General features: G+C 44.7%; 1 protein-coding gene across 7 annotated transcripts in view; it reads right to left on the reverse strand.

Moving 5' to 3' along the window:
* GLYR1 (glyoxylate reductase 1 homolog) overlaps nucleotides 1–22,575 on the reverse strand; it is a 35,420-nt gene that overhangs the window by 6,064 nt on the left and 6,781 nt on the right. For 6 of the 7 annotated variants that reach the window (XM_055090245.1, XM_055090244.1, XM_055090242.1 and 3 more), the window contains exons 4-10: nucleotides 13,013–13,151; nucleotides 12,223–12,465; nucleotides 8,529–8,615; nucleotides 7,562–7,618; nucleotides 6,773–6,823; nucleotides 6,610–6,683; nucleotides 3,334–3,433 (exon numbers count right to left, since the gene is read on the reverse strand). In XM_055090245.1, coding sequence (XP_054946220.1) covers nucleotides 3,334–3,433; nucleotides 6,610–6,683; nucleotides 6,773–6,823; nucleotides 7,562–7,618; nucleotides 8,529–8,615; nucleotides 12,223–12,465; nucleotides 13,013–13,151 — 751 coding nt within the window. Of the gene's footprint in view, nucleotides 1–3,333; nucleotides 3,434–6,609; nucleotides 6,684–6,772; nucleotides 6,824–7,561; nucleotides 7,619–8,528; nucleotides 8,616–12,222; nucleotides 12,466–13,012; nucleotides 13,152–14,443; nucleotides 14,501–22,575 lie in introns of those variants that run through there. The other variant, XM_028498619.2, reaches the window with a different exon arrangement.

The raw sequence follows: 22,575 nt of genomic DNA on the forward strand, positions 1-22,575 counted from the left end.
CAGCCAAAAATAAAAAAAAAAAAAAAAAAAAAAAAAAAAAAAAAAAAAAAAAAAAAAAAGAATCTGCCTGCCAATGCAGGGGACATGGGTCCGAGCCCTGGTCTGGGAAGATCCTCCATACCACGGAGCAACTAAGCCTATGTACCACAACTACTGAGCCTGAGCTCTAGAGCACATGAGCCACAACTACTGAAGCCCATGCGCCTAGAGCACCACAGAGCTTGCCAGTAACTCTCTCACAATCCTGCCTTTATTTGCATTATCTTGGAATGATTCACAGAAAACAAACACCTTGCCTTCCCTCAGGTTTGGCCGGGACAAATGAATCCATAAATGTTGTAAAACAGTAGAAAAGGATGTTGAAACATTTGTAGAATTTTTCAGGAAAATTAACATTAAGAAAGAAATTACTCCCTTTTACAGAAGAAAGAGTCATATTTTCATTTGGATATAATATTCATCCAGAATTTAACCCCTCATCTGGTTGACTATCCTGAAAACAAGGTATAATTGGTCAAATGGGAAACAGAGTGAAGGCATATATATGTATGATTATCCCCATTATAGACAAAACAAATTAAAGTATTACCCCAGTATGGACAGTGGATCTCATAAAGACTGTATCAAGTTTAAAATGAAATAAGTGTTAAACATTTTCTTTTAAAATTCAATTTATTGAAAGTCCAGAGATGGATGGAGAAGAGCCTACGTGGTAGTGCACAGTCCCTAAATTCATCTTGGGAAATATGGTCTCACCACATGTGTAAGCTGAATTATTCTCTACATTACTGCAGACTGCAGCCTAGTTTGATTAGCTTATTTCAATTATGTTCTTTTTTTCTACATGTTATTTTGAACATTTTCAAACCTACAGGAGAGTTTAGTACAGTGAACACCCAAAACCCCTCACATAAACTACCAATTGCTGACCTTTGCCATATTTCTGATGTGAGTGTGTGTGTGTGTGTGTGCACTGAACCAATTGAAATTAACTTGCTGGTATCACCCCTAAGTACTTTAACATATATCTCTTTAGAGCAAGGACATCCTCTTACATAACTACAATATCATCATTGCACTCAAGAAATTTAGCATTGGACTTCCCTGGTGATGCAGTGGTTAAGAATCCACCTTCCAATGCAGGGGACATGGGTTCGATCCCTGGTCTGGGAAGATCCCACATGCCGTGGAGCAACTAAGCCTGTGTGCCACAACTACTGAGCCCGAGCGCCACAACTACTGAAGCCTGTGTGTTCTAGGGCTAGCATGCCGCAACTACTGAGCTCACGTGCTGCAACTACTGAAGCCCATGCGCCTAGAGCCTGTGCTCCGCAAAAAGAGAAGCCACCGCAATGAGAAGTCTGCGCACCGCAATGAAGAGTAGCCCCCGCTTGCCGCAACTAAAAGAAAGCCTGTGTGTAGCAATGAAAACCCAACGCAGCCAAAAATAAAAAATAAATTTATTGAAAAAAAATTCACCTTTTTCTTTGGTGACTTAAAAAGGTCTATGTTAATATTTAATTTTGTTTTCTTCTGGTTTTTCCTTTTGAAAGAAATAAGAGGGTAAGCAGCAGAGCTGTCTGATTCCAAGCCCAAGTTCATAATTGCTTTGCTCTACTGTCTTCCCATAAATTAATCTGGAAAGAATGGCCACGTTTATAACAATTAAGCTTTCCAATCAAGAAAACAGGATGACTGGAGGCACTTCTATCAAATGGGAACATACGTATAATGCAAACCCTTAGATTCTACTGATGCTCTGCAAGTATGCATGTCTAGGTTTCCTGGTTACCCTGGCCTTGAATCAGAAATATCTGCCGACAGAGTCTCTGAGCTCTCACTCCTGACTCGGCCCCGCAGCACCTACCCAATGCCCAGCACCTGAAGCCCACATCTCTTAGCATGGCCTTCAGTGCCCTTTCTCCCAGGCTCCCTCAACTCTCCAACCAGCTCCTTATTATTCTTGAAAAGGGCTGTTTTAACAAAGTGAACTTCTTACATTGCCTAGAACATTTTTGTTAATTCAAATCCACCAGCTCTACTACCTCCCTTCATTCCAGCTCTCACCTTGCTGCACACATGGGATGCTCACCCCATCATTTCACAAATACATGCTTAGCCACACCTTGCTCCTCGAGAGGCTGGTTCTTTCTTGGTCTCTTCGTTCCTGGCAAGTACAGTGCTTTAGTTTTCTGGTACTTAGACCATGGTTCTTTATTTTCTTTAATTAATTAATTAATTTGTTTGTTTGTTTGGCTGTATTTATTTATTTGTTTGTTTGGCTGTGTTGGGTCTTCATTGCTGAGTGTGGGCTTTCTCTAGTTGCGTCGAGTGGGGGCTACTCTTCGTTGTGGTGCACGGGCTTCTCATTGTGGTAGCTTCCCTTGTTGCAGAGCACGGGCTGCAGGTACATGGGCTTCAGTAGTTGTGGCTCGTGGGCTCTAGAGCACAGGCTCAGTAGTTGTGGCACACGGGCTTAGTTGCTCTGCAGCATGTGGGATCTTCCCGGACCAGGGCTTGAACCCATGTCCCTTGCGTTGGCAGGTGGTTTCTTAAGCACTGAGCCACCAGGTAAGTCCTAGACTATGGTTCTTTACCTTTTCCTGGATGGGAACCTGATGGGAGCCTGGCCTCTCTCCATTACAAAAGACTTGGAATTCTATTTCAGGGCATGCACAGACCCCTTGCATCCATGGACCACCTTAGGTTAAGAACTTCTAAACCTGTCCTGTCCCATATGGTAGCCACTAGCCACAGGAGACTGTTTATTTTTAAGTGAAACAAAATTTAAAATTCTTCAGTCTACTAGCCATGAAACAAGTGTTCAAGAGCCACATGTGGCCAGTGGCTACCACACAGGGCAGTGCAGATATAGGACATCTCCTTCACCACAGAATGTTCTACGGCACGGTGCTGTTAATACAATCCAAAGACAGAACACAGTGCAGCCATTAACAAGGACGAAGCAGATCTGTTGATACACACTCTTCATATCAATGAATTCATTACACACACACACACACACACACAACTCTTGCATGTGCATGGAAAAACCTGACAGGTTTTTTTCCTATTACTTATTTCAGGTAATGGCAGAGAGGGGAAAATTTCCACTTCATTTTACACTCCTGGGTGTTGTAAATGTTTAGTTTTTATGATAACATCCTACACTGGTATATCTACATCCCCACCTGCCTGAACTGAGAGCTTGGCTTCTACTCCACGGCATGCAGAACAATGAAGAGTGACAGGAGGGAGATTCCTATCCTTAGTTACCCCAAGGGTCAAGGCTCTGTCCCACCCCACCCAACAAGCACCACTATGAATGCTTACTTTCTCTGCAGTCCGGTTCCAGACAGTCACCGTGTGACCCATTTTTAGCAAGTTGGAGACGATGCCACTTCCCATGAGACCAAGGCCCAAAAATCCTATCCTGAAAGAGAGAGAGACTGATCAGTTCAAGGTGGGGGGTGGGGTGGGGGAGGACAGTGTGAGATCCTGAATGCCACACAGGCTCCGCTTCCTCATAAACCTGGGGAGCCTCACCTCAGACCACCAGGAACACTGCTCTGTGGTGTGCTGACACCACCACTGAAGAGCCAGTGGTAGTGCAGGCAAAGCGTGCCTTTTCTTACTATGCCACTGTTCAAAACTGTTCATAAGTTTAAACAGGCATTTTTAAATCCTCAACTGCCACTGCAAGAAGTATGACTCATATGGTTTATGGCAAATCTTCCAAATCATTTCCTTGTTGCTTTGATAGAAGGTCTGAGCTTACAATTCCATTATAGTGAGAAGGCAGACATTTATCTTCAGATCCTGCAACAGTTCCCGATCAGCCACCTCGAGTCCTAGGCCTTGAGATGCCAATTTAAAGCACCTTGGGATCCATGACAAGTAACAGGAGCAGTAAGTGCAGAGCCAGCCACCTTCCTCAACTGCAGGAGTCAGCATTCTGGTGCTCACCTCCCCTCCCTTCCCAGCTCCACACCCTGCACCACCTTTGCACTCTTCATGCCGTCAGCAGGGACAGGCCTTGCCCCGCTTCTGCAAAGCCTCACCTGAGCTTTGGAACCAATCTTTCCCAGTGCATGGATTCTTCTCCTGAACCTCTTTCCTCCCGTTGCTTCTCTACCCTGGCCCGTCCTTCTCTCCACCACGCCTTCTAACTGCAGGTCCACTATGATCCTTCTGTGACTGAAGCACTCAGGTGGACAGTATGTTCGGCTTACCTTCACTTCCTACAGCTTGCTCCTTCCTACAACCCCTAGAACTTGGGGGCTATGAGCTGCCACATGCTTTTTTTTTTTGGCTCACGGGCCCAGCCGCTCCGCAGCATGTGGGATCCTCCCAAACCGGGGCGCGAACCCGGTTCCCCTGCATCGGCAGGCGGATGCGCAACCACTGCACCACCAGGGAAGCCCTGCCACATGCTTTTATAGATGATTTTACCTTGCCCAAATGTCTCTTCTTGGTTCTTGCACTTCTGTAACTCTCCTTGCATGACACATGGCTAAACAATGCCTCTTTCTTCATTTAATTAATTTTTTGGCTGCGTTGGGTCTTCGTTGCTGTGTGCAAGCTTTCTCTAGTTGCTGCGAGCCAGGGCTACTCTTTGTTGCAGCGCGGGCTTCTCATTGCGGTGGCTCCTCTTGTCGTGGAGCATGGGCTTTAGGTGTGTGGGCTTCAGTAGGTGCAGCACATGTGCTCAGTAGTTGCAGCACATGGGCCCTAGAGGGCGCGGGCTTCAGCAGTTGTGGCATGTGGGCTCAGTAGTTGTGGCTCGCGGGCCCTAAGGCGCACGGGCTCAGTTGCTCCATGGCATGTAGGATCTTCCCGGACCAGGGCGCGAAACCGTGTCCCCTGCATTGGCAGGCAGATTCTTAACCACTGCGCCACGAGGGAAGTCCTCATCTTCATTTATTACCTCATGTTCTTGTTTTCAGCTTGTGTTTCTCTCAGCTCTAAGATCCTCTGCAGCTTCTTCACTTTGACCTGTGTTATCCTTTCAGTATTTTCAGTCTCCTGGAAGTCATATCTGCAGCCACCTTTGCAAACTGGCTCAGAGGTTCCCCAATCCTTGCTGGAATATGCACTCTCATACTCTCTGTCCCAGCCTGCTCTAAGTCATTTGAATCAAATGCTGAAAATGGAACCCACCACCTTCCTCACCAAATGGCACCCTTGACCATTAAGTTTCAAGCCAAAGCTTAAAAACAAGGAGGTATCTTTTGTCATTCACAGCTATCTGGGTAGTACAAGTTTTCCCTATGATTCTGAATCATGACAGACTAATTCTCTTTCCTTTTCTTGGCGTTCCAGGACACCTAGAAGACCTGGGGATAAAGTTTATGCATTTTAAACACAGCAACTGATAGTCCCTCATGGTGTCCTTGAGGCAAGATGGAAAATGTGGACCAGGTGGACTGGGTACGATGCAGCTGGTCTGCTCTGTAGTTGGCTTTACACTCATGTTAAAAAAGGGTCTGACTGATGGGAGAAAACACTGGACTCTGTCCTTGGCCTAGAGCTGGATTTTTTTAAAAAGTCAACAAAATCCTCATTAATTTAACGGGCAATACCCATTCCTCTTTTTATTAGCATATAACATGCCTCTAGCTCCTTCACTCCACTAAGGAAGTTCACTAAATATAACTGACAGAACAAGTGACTTCAACAGTACAAAAAGTGATGAATAATGTAAAAGACACTGTTTTTAGTCTGAGAAAGAACCCTATAGAAGACTCAGATGGGAGATTCAGACTTAGCTACGTACTTCAAGAGAATGCTCTTTCTTCAAGAACCCTTTCCATCAATACAACTGGCTGTCAGAATCGAGGCAAAGGCAAGTATGGATGCAAGCTAAGGTCTGGGGACCACAGTCAAGTCCCCCACCTGTCTGGGGGTGGGGTGGAAGGCAGCAGGCAGCTGCATAGGAAGGACAGGGAGGCGACAGCAGGGAGAGCCAGGGAAGGCAGGACAACGGGCTGCCTTCATCTTTTGCCCCCACCAGGGCCAAGGACAGTGGTTCTTAAAAGTGTGGTCTCCTGATGAGCATCAGCAGCAATCTGCGAATTTGTCCACCCCAGACCTACTGATCAAGAAACCCTAAGGGTGGAGTCAAGCAATCGGTGCTTTACGAGTGGCCTTCCAGGTGATTCTTTTTTTTTTTTTTTTTTAAGTCAGCTGTTTTATTTATTTATTTTTTTGGCCACGCTGCAAGGCTTGTGGGATCTTACTTCCCCGACTAGGGATCAAACCTGGGCCCTTGGCAGTGAGAGCTTGAAGTCCTAACCACTGGACTGCCAGGGAATTCCCCAAGGTGACTCTGAGGCACAGGAAAGTCTAAGAACCACTGATCCAAGTGTTCCCTGCTTGGAGACTCACCAGTGAGCACGAAGCCAAATCCACAGTACATTTATAGGGCAGCTTCTGTCTCCCACAAGTCAAATTACTCCTAGGCAAGTCGTAAGAATTACAACTTTCCCTTTCTCTTTCCATTTAGTCCCAGCAACGGTTGGGACACAACCCTTAACAAGCCACCTTGAGGTCACCCTCTGGCCCCAGCAGAACCAGAGGCACAGGAAGCCTCTTCATCAAAGGTCCTACTTTTTGTCTGTGGGTGTGATGCTGCCATTCACAGCCGTGCTGTCTGCTGCCTGGATGGAGGTGGACCCAGTCTCCTAGGGAAAGGAAGCACAAGTCGTCAGGTCAGCCTGCCCATGTGAGGCCCTGATAAAAATAAAAATGAGGAGGCATGGAACATACGTACCTCTTCACATATTTTCAATTTCTTTGTGATTGCCTGGTAACAGACAGCTGGCTAATAAAGAAGTAGTGAGAAAACCACTTATTAAACTGAACATTTAACCAGTCTTCATTACGATTTCCCTGTTAAGGTTAGGCCCAAAGCGGGAAGTTAACATCAAAAACTTATTTGGTGTCCAACCTTACTGAATTCCAAACCACACATGAAAAGTTAACTTGCGTCACTTCATTCAGCTCTCACGCAGCTCTACGAGATGCTTTTGCTGATCATGACGTTGAAAATCAGAAGTGTTAGGTCATGTGCCCAGAATTACAGACCTGGTCAGTATAACTGGGTTTGGAATACAGATATGTCCAACTCCAAGGCCACATACCATCAGCAGACCCTATCAGGGCTCAGCCTAACCAATAGCCCTGTAGACACTTGGGCAAACTCCCCCCATGCTCCCAGGGCTCATGGAGACTGCCTTCATCCAGCAGCACTGGCTACCTTGTGGGTGGTCGACAGCTCCTGAGGTTTCATTTCCATCCTAGACTCTGAAGGCAACTGCAAATGTCAACCACACAGCCACTAAGTTTTAAAAGCTTTTCTGGGTTCAATTTTAATCTTAACAGTGCCTGATTCACAAGTGGTCCTCTATGTAACTTTTAAACTTAACTAGTTGCTCTGGGCAGCAGTACAGGTAGAGACCAACTTTTCTTTTCTTAGACTAGGGTGAGGTTCCAAAGGAGCAGGACTCTCCCCGCAGGCCAGCTCCTGACCAAGGATGAAGAACCTCAAAGAACAACTTACCTTCTCGGTTTGGCTGAGCAGGAAGTGATGGAAATGAGGGTCTGCATCTTTAACAGGCTGAAACCAGAAAATGATTTAATAAAACAAGTTATCTTCCAACACAGGTCACCTCCTTCTACCTGATAACCAGCTTCTCCTCTGGCTGAAACACCTCTGGGAGCTGGGCTCATTCTTACAACTGCCTGGAAACTCTTCTCTCATTGCTGGTCTAAGCCTTTCATAAACGATGCCCATTCTACCTGGAGAAAAACTGGTTTCAAGTGGAAAAGAATGAACGTTTCTGCCAGGTTGGTGGATAAATTATTCCCAAACACTGGAATAATATTTAAAAAGCATACTATTTTTAAAATCCAGCATTCACCAGTCACTTCAGATGACCCAGCAGACCAAACCAAATTCTCAGACTTTTCTGATCTTAGGATTTTGGCCCACTTGTGCCTGGTGCCAGACCCTTGAGTGTCTTGACTCACTGAGGATCAGTATTAACAGAAATGAGGAGACAACTGCAGGACTGTCAAGGGCTTTTCCTAAGTAGGCCCAGCAACAGGGAGACGGTGCATCCACCCCAAGGATAAGGTAGTGTGCAGCTACCAAACATCAAAGCTGTATATACAGTGATAGGGTGTTTATAAAGTATCAAGTGGAAAAAATCTGCAGAATGATCCCACTTTTGTGAAAACCAACACTACTCCTGAAAGTAAAAACTGTAACGTAGGTATTTGATTATATAAATGATGGTTAAGTGGGTGCGCCAAAGGGTTTGGAGTGAGTTACATCAAGCTTAACAGTCAGGATGCCCCAGGGTGGAGACCTGTTAACTCATTCACTTCTGTACTGTTTGGCAATTAAAAAAAAAAAAAGTCTCATACACAAGAAAAGTGGGGGAAAGGAAATGCACATCACACAGTCAGGCCAGGAAACCAGCTCCGAGGCTGGGCTTCTCCTGGCCCATGGGAGAGGTTATTACCTCGCTCACGGTTGGCTGCCATTTAAACGCGGCCACGGATCCGGCCATCATCCCCTTCACAGTACTAGACTCGGGGATGGTGAGGTCCTACAGAGGGAAAGGCAGATCGTCAAAACGCTGTGGCACCTCAGGAGCAGGTGTCTTCCTGCCTAACTTGGGGAGCACCTCTTCACTGTTTTGCTCCCTTTAGTCACACTCCACCCCGAACTAGCCCTGCCAGCTCCACGGTCTCCCCAGGCATGGCTCTGATGACTGTCCATCGGGAGAAACAGGGCAAGTTCTTGTCAACACAGAGGGAGCCTTTCTTCTTCTCTGCTCTAGAAGTAACAAACGTGTTCCTGTGCCAAAATTTCATAAGGATGGAGGTAACGGGAAAGCCCAGTTGTGGTCTGTAGTGTGGTCAGCAGGTCACAGAGAAAATTCCTTATGGCAAATAATGAACATTAAAATAACAATACTGGCTTCATATGGAATCCACCATATCTCAAAAAAAACTAAGAAAGCCACATGGAGCAGTGAGAAGATCTGCCCAACTTTTTACAGCTGCTAAGTGACAAAGCCAGAATTAGAACCCGGGATGGTCAGGAGCCAGGAGCCTGCTCTCTCCCCAGACAGAAGGTAGGAACCATTTGGGTGGGGGAGTCAAGAGCTCAGTGGGGCATGTTGACATCTCCACTAGACAGCTGAGGGGAAATGCAAGGAGGGCCACCGAGGCTGGAAGACAGCAAATGGGGAGAGGGACATGAGGTCAAATCTGTGGTGGAGGGGCAAGAGCAGATCAGCTGTAGAGCTTTATCCCTAGACACCTGGCCCGCAGTGGAGACGCTCAAAAAAAAAAAAAAGAGGCCCAGTGCAGTACTGTCCCAGAGAAGTTTCTGTCATGATGGACACAATATGACTCCGCTGTATCTAGTGCAGTAGCCACGAGTCACATGTCACTAGGGAGCACCTGCTAGTGTGACTAAGAGACTGGATTTTAATTTGGGTTTAATGTAAATTAATTTAAATGTAAATGGTCACCAGCCTAGTGACTTGTCTAAGGCCACAACAACAGAAGGGAGTAAGACGAGAACACAGCTCTCTGTCCAGCACTGACCAAAGGCCTTGACTCCTGACTCCTTGCTCTCTGCACAAGTCTGGATTTTAGGAGAGCCACGGACAGTTCTGTCCTGTCCGGATGGTTCGTGCCCAGAGTTGCAGTTCTCAGCTCAGGACTCAGAAATAAGAGCCCCAGAGAGAGGGTGAGTGTACACCCCTCACACGGCTCCCACAAAGAGTCTAGACACAAACCCAGCCTTCGCCTTCCTGCACATAATTGACACCCCTGCCATCAAGGTCAGGCTTTTCAGTTAATCCTCATGGGACAGAGAATTATGGCCCAGAACGGCAATCATCTGGGGCTCTGCCCAGTTATCAGCTAGGCTACTGTGCTGTTTCAGATTGGAGCTCGCCAGCCAAATGACAATTACTATAGCAACACACACTCTTTTGTAAGGAGTCCCTACAAGTAAGCCTGGCAGCAGCCCCTGGGGTTGCACTAAAACAACCACACTCTCACTGCACAACAGGCTGCTAAAAAATAATAAATGAACAATGTTCATCGAATGTATAGTGTCACAGGCACTAAGTACTTGGCTTGTGTTACTCATTTAATTCTTAAACCTAAGAGGCTTTATTATTTTCAATGACCAGACAAGGAAACTGAGGCAAAGGTAGTTGGCCAAGGTTGCACAGCTGTAACAAGTCACGGAGTCATGATTCAAACTCTAGGTCCTCCTCCTAACCTCTCCTTTATACTTCCCTTTATCCAAAAAGAAGTTTCTCTCCAGGGTGAGCACAAGAGTTGGTGAGATCCATGGCTTAAGATACCAGACAGCATGAATTTGGAGAACAGTATAAAACCTGACAGCCCAGATTTCTGTGTGTCCCTAGGAAATCAATTCAATTGGATCAAACCAGATCACACCCCCTGAAAAGTTCTTCACGCACTGCTCCTGGCAATTTCTAAACTTTTTCCACCTTTGGCTGGAGGTTCCCTGCACTCATGGTCACCTGGGCTGTCCCCACCGCTACAGTTGCTCTCATCTACTCTGTCTTAGGTCATCTAACAGCGAGAAGGACCTTCTCTAACGCAGAGATTGCACAGTGGCAGCTGACAGGCTGAATCTAGTCCAGAGAGATGTTCCTTTGGACCTAAAAGTGTTTTAAAAATTTGAGTTAGCTTCTAACGTTTAAAACTGGAACATTTCACTTAAAAAAAAAAAATCTGTATTTCCAGCTTCTCTTGAGAAAAACCAGACCATTTGGCAAAAGTTGGCTGTAACCCTGAGGGGGGGGCCTTGGCCTCCCCAGATGGCAGCCGCTGTCACCCCTAATGCTCTCGGCCCAACCTCCTGCTTGAGCACTCTCTCCCTTCCCTGCCTGGTCTCACTGGTGTCTGAATTTGCAAGTTTTGATCTGACGTTCAGCGTTTCATCACGGCCTCATCACCCATCTGTCTGTGCCAGCCATCTGGCTTCTAACCCCTTGACCCTGCTCTAACAATCTTCCTCTGTGTTTTGACAAGACTACCCCTTTCACCTCAAATTCTCCTCCCATGGCTTCTAAGACTCATACAAGTCTTTTTGGGAAGAAGGTGAGAGGTATATTATTTCTGCTTTACTTTACTTTGCCGGCTCTCCCCACTTCTTCCAACCCTGAGCTATGTGCATTCTCTCTGCAAAGCCAACTTCTGCCCTTCACTCTTCTCTCTCCATGCTTCCCCCTAAGACAATCCCCATCTGGTCTCATGGATCCAACGTCCTCTCTAGATATTCGCTCCTCCACATCTACATTTCCATCCTATGTTATTGGAAGCCTCCCTGGCAGTCTAGACATCACTCCAAAGGCATCACACTCAAAACAGAACTGGTCCTCTTGCCCCGTAAGCCAGCTCCCCTCCTTACTCCTCTGCTCAGAAAAAAGGCATCATCATTTCCCCAGGCACAGACTTGAAATCATCTCCCTTCCCTTTTTTCCATCATCCCCTATATGTAACCAGTTACCAAATCTTACTAACTCTTCCTCTGCAGTGCCTCTCACACAGTTCCTTTCAATATTTGCTATCCCACCCACCACCCACCCCCACCAAGGAAAGCTCCTTACGAACGCACACCTGAAGTTGCCCTTCTCATTGGCTTTGAGCCTTCTCTGCCCGCCATGATCCCTAACACACAGCTGGGCACACACTGCCACCTCCACATCCAGCTCAAACACCTTCACGGCCCCCTACTGACTCCATGACAGTATAACACTGCTTAAGTAGACCTCAAGGCTCTCCACAATGGGGTGACAACCTATCTTTACCTGTCAGCTCTCCTTCCTGTCCTCTACCAGTACTGAGACTCTGCATGCCAACATCGAGCCCACATGGACTGTGCCCTTCGTGTATGGAAGGCCTTCCCTTCTTTCCTGCTCAGCCCTTTCCAGTGCCAGACCTTGCACGCTGGCTCAGGTGGACCCTTCTCTTCCCTCGACAATCTGGTCCACCCATGTATCCAGGCCGTGCCCCTCCCCTGGTCTGCAGAATTCTTTCGGGCAGCACATAGCAGAGGACTCTATGTCCATTCAGGGAGCTGAAGCATACCGTAGAGCTCAGCTCTCTGGTATACAAAAGAAAGTCACTAATCCCAGAAGCTACAGAGATAAAACAAACCTTCTCATCCTTTGGGGGCCGACCTCGCTTCCGGGGACTTTGCTCTTGGGCTCTTTTCAGAGGGGACTTGGAGCCTCTCTCTGAGGAGCCTGAAGACACCCTCTTCTTTCCTTCTCCCATGTTCTTCTTCACCTTCCCTTCAGACAGGCTAAGCTTGCGCTTCTCATCACCTGAGTTTGGCCTACTTCTCTCCTCACTGGAATTACGCCGATTCTTGTCATCAGCAGAACTGTGGGATGATGTCTGAAAGTTTAATAATAATAATGATAACCACCACAACAGCCGCCACCATCACTACCACGATTTACAGGACCCACACCCTATGATAAGTGCTTTACGTGTGTTATCCACATAACAACCCTATGAATTAGGCTCTGCTGTCAACTCCACTTATATTTGGGGAAGTGGATTGAAAAAGAAATTCAAGTCACTTGCCCACAGTCCCCAAACTGGATTTACACCCAGGGAGTGGATATAGCCCAGAGGCCGTGCCCCTAACCTCCATGATATAAAAGGGAGAAGGCCTGTGCTATACTCAAAAGCTGAGATACTTCTCCTGGGTCCAAGAGACTTTCCTAAGAGCAACAATCTATTCCAGAAAGGTCAGCCACATGCATGGAGTTTCAAGTTGATTAGCAAAACGCTGATACCTTAGAATTGAAGTAGCTCTCTCTCCACTGGCATTGCATTAAGAATAGTTTTGGGTTCGGGCGATATTTAATCTGTCAGTTACTATGCAAAAATAACCAGTCTGGAGTCGGCATAAAGTGAAAATCGTGGAGCCTCTCACCTGGTCTTTCCCTTTGGCTCTCCTGAGGAACTCTTCTACGGCATCCACAGCTTGCTGGAATCGTTTTCCCTTGTTAATCTTTATCATTTCCTCCTTATGTGCATGATACGGCTTGAGCTGTTCCACTTTGATCCAGGCACTGGCAGAAAACATAGAGAAAGGATATGATCCACACTGCCTATGCCCAAAAGTATCAAAGACCTCACCCCAGCAGAATGCAAATACGTGTTTGGTTTAACTGGACTTTGAAACAGGCCTGCCATTTTTTTTTCAAAACATGCTATTGACCACCCCAAACTCTTGAGCCTAAAAGTATGTTTTCTTGAAACAAGTCAAACAACCACCACCAAAATCAGCATCCTCCAAATAAAATCACTGCACTGCAGGTTATTTCCACTTTTATTCACCAGCCTTCCACACTGAAACACACACACACTGCCATGAGCTCAGGGCAGAGGAAACCTGTAGATGTGCTCGCATTCTCACTACACAGTACAAATGGCCCCACGTGGATCCCAGGGAATCAGTGGTCTTGGAAGCGTTATCAACCACAGCAGCATCACTGTCCGTCAAGAGCCTGAGCCAGAATGATGACCTGTCAACCCACTGAGAATGTGGGATGCTACGAGGGCTAAAGAAAGGCAACATCTTCAAAAATCTGCTGCTTCTACAAATGTTTGCAGCCTTGGAGCCTGTATTTGCTCATAAATGATTGTACCCAGGGCTACTAAACCACACAAAACTTGTGACACATTGCAACAAGGGCAGTAGTCACAAAAGGAGGCTTTTAAAAACAAGATTCTACTTGAGATTAGAGGAAGGGGAACATACTCTTCCGGTTTTTAATTCCTACCACCAATGCAAAACACGTGAAAATGAAAAAAGCCGTCAACTCTGGAATAACTGGCCTACCATACTAACCTGCATAAATCTGCCCCAGCTCGCTTTTGTGGTTTCCCTAAATGACATTCAGCTTCCAGAACACCAGTAATAATGGAGAGAATTTTATAGGCTTGGCAAGGTAAGAGTTGATTTTCATATTTTACCATGTAATACTCAGAGGTTTCATAGCATAACCTTCAGAAAAAGTGGGTCAAGTCAAGGATATAGAAACTGGGCTATCACATTAACTTAGGATTCTTTCCTTTAGAGAAAGCTAGAGAATATTCACTAATAACAGTAAAAGTGCTAACCTCTGCACATAAAAATAGAGCTACCAACCCAGCAACAGCCACCTGTGCTTTGAGTGGTTGTGCTAATGGCTGTGATGATGGGTCTGCACAAACACAATCTCTGGAACCATCAGTCTGCAAACTAGGACTAGGTATATTATCTATGGGTAAATAAGACTAGAGAGAATGAAACAGTGAACAGGCACTCAGATGCTGGTCTTATTGCACAGAGCTCCAATGAGATGAAGTAAGCAGGTACCTTTCTAGTGACCAACTCATCTTGAGGTTTGAAACCGGACACAACAGACCCAATGGGTCTGATCTATAAGGAGGAAAAATGGAATTAAATTTTGACCCCACATTATTTACCAAGTGCGTTTGTAGCATTTCTAAGGACAAACCACCAGAGCAATCAGAAGAAAAGCCAGACACACCCTGAAAAGCAAGTCAAACTTTCAGATTAAATGGCAGCTCTAAGGTGACACAAGTATCCGTGATGAAGCTTAAAGACCCACAGTCCTCAGGAGAAGCCTCCTCCCTCTCCAAGCTTCAGGTCAGAAGCTGAGACCTGCCCAAGTTCCCAGCATAAGAAAGAATGGCTGGTTTTCATCAAGCCCCTTGAGATGGGACAAGAGACTCTAAGAATCCCTAACTCCCTCTTCCTCAACCCCCTCACACGCACCTCTGATTCAAGTGGAAAGGTGAGAACATCTGTGGAGGAAGCACTAATAAACCCATGCCTATCTGTTAGTTGAAGCATTTTAAGTGCATTACTGACTTCTGCCAGGAGAACAGTACAGTCAAAATTCACTCATTCTCAATAAAGACTAGCATTTGAGATACTAAAATTTTCCTCTTATGACCATCTTTGAAAAGTGAAAATAATTTGCTAAAAGAACTAACAGTATAAATATGACTTCAACAGGGTAAATGCAAGAAATATTAATCTACTTAAGAAATCAACCTCTTGTTGGAGAAACATCCTGTCACGTCAGAAAAACAGTAAATAAAAAGCCAGCCCACTGGAGCCCTAGGAAGATTATCTCTTGAAAGCAAGATGAATTGAAATTCACTTTGGCCATCTCAATAATTTTCTCTCCGAAGGCTATATTGCAAAACTCTGTCTCCTTAAAAAGGGCAAGCTTCAATTTCAGCTGGAGCTTCAATAAGCCCCACTCTCCATCCACTGAGGCCCATCAGGTGGGGCCTGGCATGCAACTGGTGCTCAATAATCACCTAGTAAATGACAACTTCTAGGCACCTTCAGAGGGGCTGGATTGCCGACCTCTGGGTTAAATAATGTATGGTTGCAGAGGCTTTTTGTAGTTGTTGCTGTTGCTTGCATGTTTTTAAAGTGACTGTTCTGTTTCCTTGCTTGATATAAGGTGTAACTTGTGATTTCCCTCTTAACAAGCTCCCAATGCCTAGATGGAGCTGTACCTTTTCCAACCAATTTGCTGTGGGCTGGGAAGTCAAAAAAAATCAGGCTTAGTCAAGTTGTGTCTAACGAACCAGCTTTGCTTCTATATACAAAGAAGTTAATTACACGTTGTTTGTAGAAGTAAATGCCGGAAAACAAGCTAACTGGCTATCAGTGAGATCGTTACAAAGAATGAAATGGAAGGTCCCTTAAGATACTTGGCTAAGTGGAAAACAGCAAGATACAGAACAGTGTGTGTAGTGTGCAAGCACTTGTGTAAAGACAGGAAAAAGGAGCATGTAACTTCCTGATGATGCGCAGTGTCTCTGGAGGGACTCGCCGTTAAGAAACTAGTATAATTGGATGCCTATGGGCCAGAAACTGGGTGGCTGAGGGATGACGATGAATGGAATTGTTTCAACGGTTTACAGCTTGATTTGCAGGGAAACCATGAATATCTTTTTTCCTAAAAAACAACATATCAACGATAAAGGCCTCTGCTGTAGCACATGGGCTACTCTGCCCGGAGAGTTCTCCCCCATGACTTCCTTGTGTAGGTCTGCTCAGGTGGGTAGCTACTGCCTGGCTGCCTGTGTAACAGCACCTGTAACACAGCCAAGAGCAGCAAACTTACGCTGGTATTCTGATACACCTCCTACAAATGCCTTGCATTTGAGAATATAAAACTTCCACTAAGCCACCTTCCGATTATACACTCAAAATAAATTTAAAAATTTCACATTTTCAAACACTTCCATAATTCTGACCTGCTTTCCCCTTAAATTAACACTAAACTATGATATCATAGGAAAGAAGCCAGTCTATGAACAATCTCAAGCACCCTCGTCTATGTGTCTCAGACTTCACAGCAACAATGACCTGGGCAGGAGAGAGAGAGTACACACACGCAAGCATAGCCCACAGGTGAGAACAAGGATGAGGTCAGAGATGTGTGTTCGCCTCTCCATCTGGATTTGGGGAGTACTGTAGTACTTAATAAATAATTTCTATGCTTGCCCCATCCCCCCTTAAACCAATGAAAGAGGCTGAGGATTACTGAGGTGTTACAGGTCCAAGTCTAAGCTATTCAGAAATTAAGACACCCCAAAAAATGCAAATCAAAAAACAAAACAACCAAAGAAGCCACAAAACAAATAACTAACAATTTCAGTTAATTTCAAGCAACTGATTATCATACAGACATCAACAAAGACTTGCAGGGACTTCCCTGGTGACGCAGTGGTTAAGAATCCACCTGCCAATGCAGGGGACACGGGTTTGATCCCTGGTCCGAGAAGATCCCACATGCCGCGGAGCAACTAAGCCCGTGCGCCACAACTACTGAGCCTGCGTGCTGCAACTACTGAAGCCCGTGCGCCTAGAGCCTGTGCTCTGCAACAAGAGAAGCCACAGCAATAAGCCCGCTTGCCACAACTCAAGAAAGCCCACGTGTAGCAATGAAGACCCAATGCAGCCAAAATAAATTAAAACAAAAAAAGTTTAAAAAAAAACCCAAAAAACAAAGACTAGCAGAGAAAATAGATTTAGAAGATTTTTGTTTCCAAAACTTGAAAACATTTCCAAATGCTGGATAAGACAATCAAGCTGCACTGCCAACACCAATATGGCCAGCCACTTCTTTTCATGCATGACACCTGTTCCTGGGGTCCACGGCCTCAGCCACGAAGGGAGGCACCTGTAGGACAGGAGCTGCTGTTGGCGCTGGGAGGGGAGAATCTACTCAGAGCTCTCTAGGATAACTATTGTCCAGCTCTCACAGAGGGACGCTGCTGGCTCACTCCAAATACTGGAGCAGTGGTTCTCACTATCTGCTTGGCTCAATTCTCCAACCATTGCATGTGTTGGATGCAGGGAAAGTGGGTCAATCAGGTGCCAGGTGAAAAGAAAAGGGGATGCTCAGATGGTTCCAATCTGCTATGCTTCTAATTATGAGCCACAAACTTTTCTAGAAGTTACTTCATTATTATTTAAAAAAATTTTTTGGCCGCACCTCGAGGCTTGTGGGATTTTAGGTCCCCGACCAGGGACTGAACCCGGGCCCTCGGCAGTGAGAGTGAGGAGTCCTAACCACTGGACCGCCAGGGCATTCCCTCTAGAAGTTACTTTAGCACTCACTCAGACACCTCACAACCAAGCTGTCCCACCTTATATCTAGCTTGATGTAAAAAGTACCTCAGGCTGGGACCTTGGACATCTTACCACTTAAATCCTTGTTTCCTGACTCTTAGTTTCTACACCTGTCGAAAAATAAGAACCAGAAAAACTACGTTTCCTGAAAGAGCTATTGTGAGGATCAGATGCAAAGACTGCTACAGAAACTCTTGTTTGGGATTTACCCATTGTTTGACCATGGTATTCTTTGAACTGGTTTGTTTCTGGTGGTTTTTTGAGTACCTGCAAACTAAATGAACTCCCTACATTCTGCCATTCACGGCTACTGATGAAACTTTTAAACCCTGAGCTCAGTTTCTACTCTGATGAGCAGCCACCTGTTCGAAGTGGGCCATCATGTGCCTGAGACTTAATCTTTTGTTCTGGTCATGTGGTGGAGTTGGCAAAATGACACTGAAATTATTTTCCCCTCTGAATTTTTGCAAAATAGAAAAGGAATGTGGACAATTCCCATGTAGCCACCTAGGCTCAGCTGAATCCAGCCATCTTATGTTAAGTCCTTCCCCTCACAGGGGAGGCTGGTTGGGAAGGTCTGTTCTTCGATTCCTTTTTGTGAGGGGGAGCGAAGTCAGGAACGAACTATGTCGCCATCCTGGTGACATCACCCCCAGCCCTCTCTTCCTGGCTCCCTCTTCCAGTGGGAAGTCATTTGCTAGATGTTTTGGAAGAGGAAGAGAGAAAAATCAGGTTTCTAAAAGACTGAAATCCCCGTTTACCTTAAGGAGCTGCCCTTTTTACTCTTTAATAAAAGTCCCTGCTTAACATAAAAAAATCACATCTCTATATATTTTCATTAAGTAGCACGTCAGTTTTGAAACTGAACATCCCTGACTGAATCCTATGTTCCTCAGGAATACAAGAACAGCCTCACTGGGTCAGAACATGTCCACCGAGGTCAGGGCCCAGTGACCAACGGAGCCCCTAGAACATGCCAGCACACGACCCTCTCCCTGGCATCAAGCATTAAAGGTGAGGTAGAGTCCAGCCTCTGCTGTAGCCACTTACAGCTTTGCCCGTAAAAAGTCATTCTCATCCCTAAAAAGTTCACTTGCATTTCCTGTCTAAACCACGTCTCACATAGTTCTCCTTATATATGTCCTAAACACAGTCACACAACATTTATTCTACTCACGGTGCCCCTTGTCAAAACACCTGAGAATTTATGAACAAGCCAGTGTTTATCTCTTTAAGGCCGCTCATTATTTCACCAGTTCTGATGGTGTTCTTTTCTCGGTCTTTGCTTTTTCACAATAAAGAGTCCTCTCTTTCACCTGATTCAGTCCCCTTTCCTGATGTTGACTAGTTCCATCAGATACCATTAGGATGATAGACTAGACAGCACATAGTACTCCTGGTGAGGCACGATACAGTTTTTACACAAAGGTGGAACGATGTAAAAATAAGAAAAAAGAGTAACAAGAACAAAACAAAACCAACCAAACAAAAAAAGGTCGAACAATGTACTGTTTTGTGTTCAAAGCCTTTATGGTCAAAAGAACAGACCTGGCTGACATCCTTAGGAATCTCCAACTCTCAGATGCCTTTCTTTTCAAACACAGATCCTCCCCACTCTGCCCTACCATGGGCAGGGTCTGTCTCTCTCTCTCACACATTTTCCTTACTTAAAGCCACCTGCTTCTTATCAGCTTTTTTCTTTTGTAACAGATCTATATCCCGACCTGATGTTTGTTGAACACCTGCTCTTGCCAACCAATATTATGAGTAAGTGATGCTACTTCTTCATAACTACAAGGTAGGGGGTGTTATCCCCACATGTGGACGAGGACACAGAGTCTTAGAAAAGTGAAGCAGCCCAAATCACAGAGCAGGCAAAAGTGGTATCTGAATATACATTAGGCTGGTAACAAGCCAGAGCTCTCTCCCCAAAGGAATTCACTGCTACCAAACAATCTGGAGATTTTGCCTTCATTTAATACAAAGATTCTAAATAAAATCTGCCTAACACTGATCACTAAGAACGCTTCTCCCTTTAGATACGTACTGTAGATCCTTAACCTTTGCTTCCTTTCATGAAGGCAACTGCTTAGCCACAAAAAGTTAACATGTTAGTTCCCTGGTAGCTTAATTTTTAAATGGTTTTTTACGAACACTATCAAGGAGGTTTAGAAGACTAAAAATATTATATCTAGCCACCACTGTGTATCCACTTGCTTATGAATCTCCTCAAAGAACTTTAGTTAGAAATCACATCATCACCACCACCAACACGTTATTTTTGTGTCCAGGAAACTCATCCTTTTCACTGGCTTCAAAGGTTTGCCTGGTTGAGTGCTTGAGTGCTGAGATTCCCTCAGCTCCAATTTCCTGTGTCCTATTTGTAGTATTTCGTATACACAGGGACAACAGTTTATTCTTCTAGCATTTAAAAAATTATCATAAAAACACAATAGCTTTCAGGTCTCCTGTAAGCTGATTAACTCCCCACTTTCTATGAGGTCCCATTTGTGTTTCAGACTTGTGTACTTCTTCACTTAGCTAACCAAGCTGGGCCAACCACGTTGCCCCTGTTCTCCCCAAGCACAAGTTCTTTACCTCATGCAGGAAGGCTCTCTCTGTCCACAGATCCAACTTAACTCCCAGTGGTTTACAGTAGCCCCACTGCCTGGAATGCCTTTACTATTCTTGACTGTCCAAATTCTAGCCATCCTCCAGAGTTTGACCTAAATCCCATCTCTCCAGCAACCTTCTTTGACCTAGCTGTTCTCCACCAATCTCTCCTTGTTTTAGAACCATTTTAACAATAATTCTATGCATCACTCATTCTGCACTTAATCCCATCTAAAATGTTTACATCTTGTCACCTGAGTTTATGTCTTGTCCTGAGTCCCTGGAAGTCGGGGACCACAGCATTTGCTTTCCTGGAAGTTCCCTTTGGTGTCCAGCAATGTGGAGTGTGGCTGTACAATCATACTTGTTTGCATCCAGACAATCTTTGCTGTGAAATTCAAGGCATTACCAGAACATTCCCTCTTCCAGATTGTCTCTTGCTCTCACAGCTCTGGGCCAGTGACTCCCTTGAAATATTGCCACCAAAAGGCTGCTGAGTTGGTTTGTGACAAGAACTGGGGTTGGGTATGTCTGTATATGTTTTTGGTGAAGGTAGACATGCCATGCAAACTCTAAACCAGGATGAGCACTCTGACGCATAAGCTTCCCAGTGAAAAATACTGTTGTAAGAGATTTTCTCATGAAATATTATATATCGCTTTCTAGAAATGTATTTTAAATGTTGGTATTAGATATATCAGAAAAGTCACAGACATTTTTCAAACCCAAAGTTACATTTTCCTGTAAGTCATAAATAGAAACACAACTACTTAAATCAAACCATCTAGCTAGACCCAGGCAATCAACTTGATGGAGTGATGAGAGAGCTAAACAAGTCGCTGGAAACTCAAATACACATTCTTCGCTTCACTGTGACTTCTTATATGGCCTATTGAATAATCTCAAATTAATAGTCTTGATTTCAACTCTAAAACAGATCTGGTTAAAAAGCTTTACTGTTACAAAAGACCCCGAACAGCCAAAGCAATCTTGAGACAGAAAAACTGAGTTGGAGGAATCAGGCTCCCTGACTTCAAACTATACCACAAAGCTACAAAAATCAAGACAATATGGTACTGGCACAAAAACAGAAACATAGATCAATAGTACAGGATAGAATGCTCAGAGATAAACCCACGCACATATGGTCACCTAATTTATGACAATGGAGATGAGAACATACAACGGAGAAAAGACAGCATCTTCAGTTAAGTGGTGCTGGGAAAACTGGACAACTACATGTAAAAGAATGAAATTAGAACACTACCTAACACCATACACAAAAATAAACTCCAAGTGGATTAAAGACCTAAATGTAAGACCAGACACTATAAACCTCTTAGAGGAAAACATAGGAAAAACACTCTTTGACATAAACCACAGCAAGATCTTTTTTGACCCACCTCCTAGAATAATAGAAATAAAAACAAAAATAAACAAATGGGACTTAATTAAACTTAAAAACTTTTGCACAGCAGAGGAAACCATAAACAAGACAAAAACACAACCCACAGAAAAATGGGCAGAAGACCTAAATAGACATTTCACTAAGGAAGACATACAGATGGCCAAGAGGCACATGAAAAGATGCTCAACATCACTAATTATAAAGAAATGCAAATCAAACTACAATGAGGTATCACCTCACGCTGGTCAGAATGGCCGTTATCAAAAAATCTAGAAACAATAAATGCTGGAAAGGGTGTGATGAAAAGGGCACCCTCCTGCACTGTTGGTGGGAATGTAAACTGATACAGCCACTATGCAGAACAGTATGGAGGTTCCTTAAAAAACTAAAAATAGAACTACCGTATGACCCAGCAATCCCACTACTGGGCATATACCCTGAAAAAACCATAATTCAAAAAGAGACATGTACCACAATGTTCACTGCAGCACTATTTACAATAGCCAGGACATGGAACCAACTTAAACGTCCATCAACAGATGGATGGATAAAGAAGATGTGTCACAGACTGGCTGAATGGATACAAAAACAAGACCCATATATATGCTGTCTACAAGAGACCCACTTCAGACCTAGGGACACATACAGACTGAAAGCGAGGGGATGGAAAAAGATATTCCATGCAAATGGAAATCAGAAGAAAGCTGGAGTAGCAATTCTCATAAAAGACAAAATAGACTTTAAAATAAAGAATGTTACAAGAGACAAGAAAGGACACTACATAATGGTCAAGGGATCAATC

Source organism: Physeter macrocephalus, chromosome 14, assembly GCF_002837175.3.
Source record: "Physeter macrocephalus isolate SW-GA chromosome 14, ASM283717v5, whole genome shotgun sequence".
NCBI lineage: Eukaryota > Metazoa > Chordata > Mammalia > Artiodactyla > Physeteridae > Physeter > Physeter macrocephalus.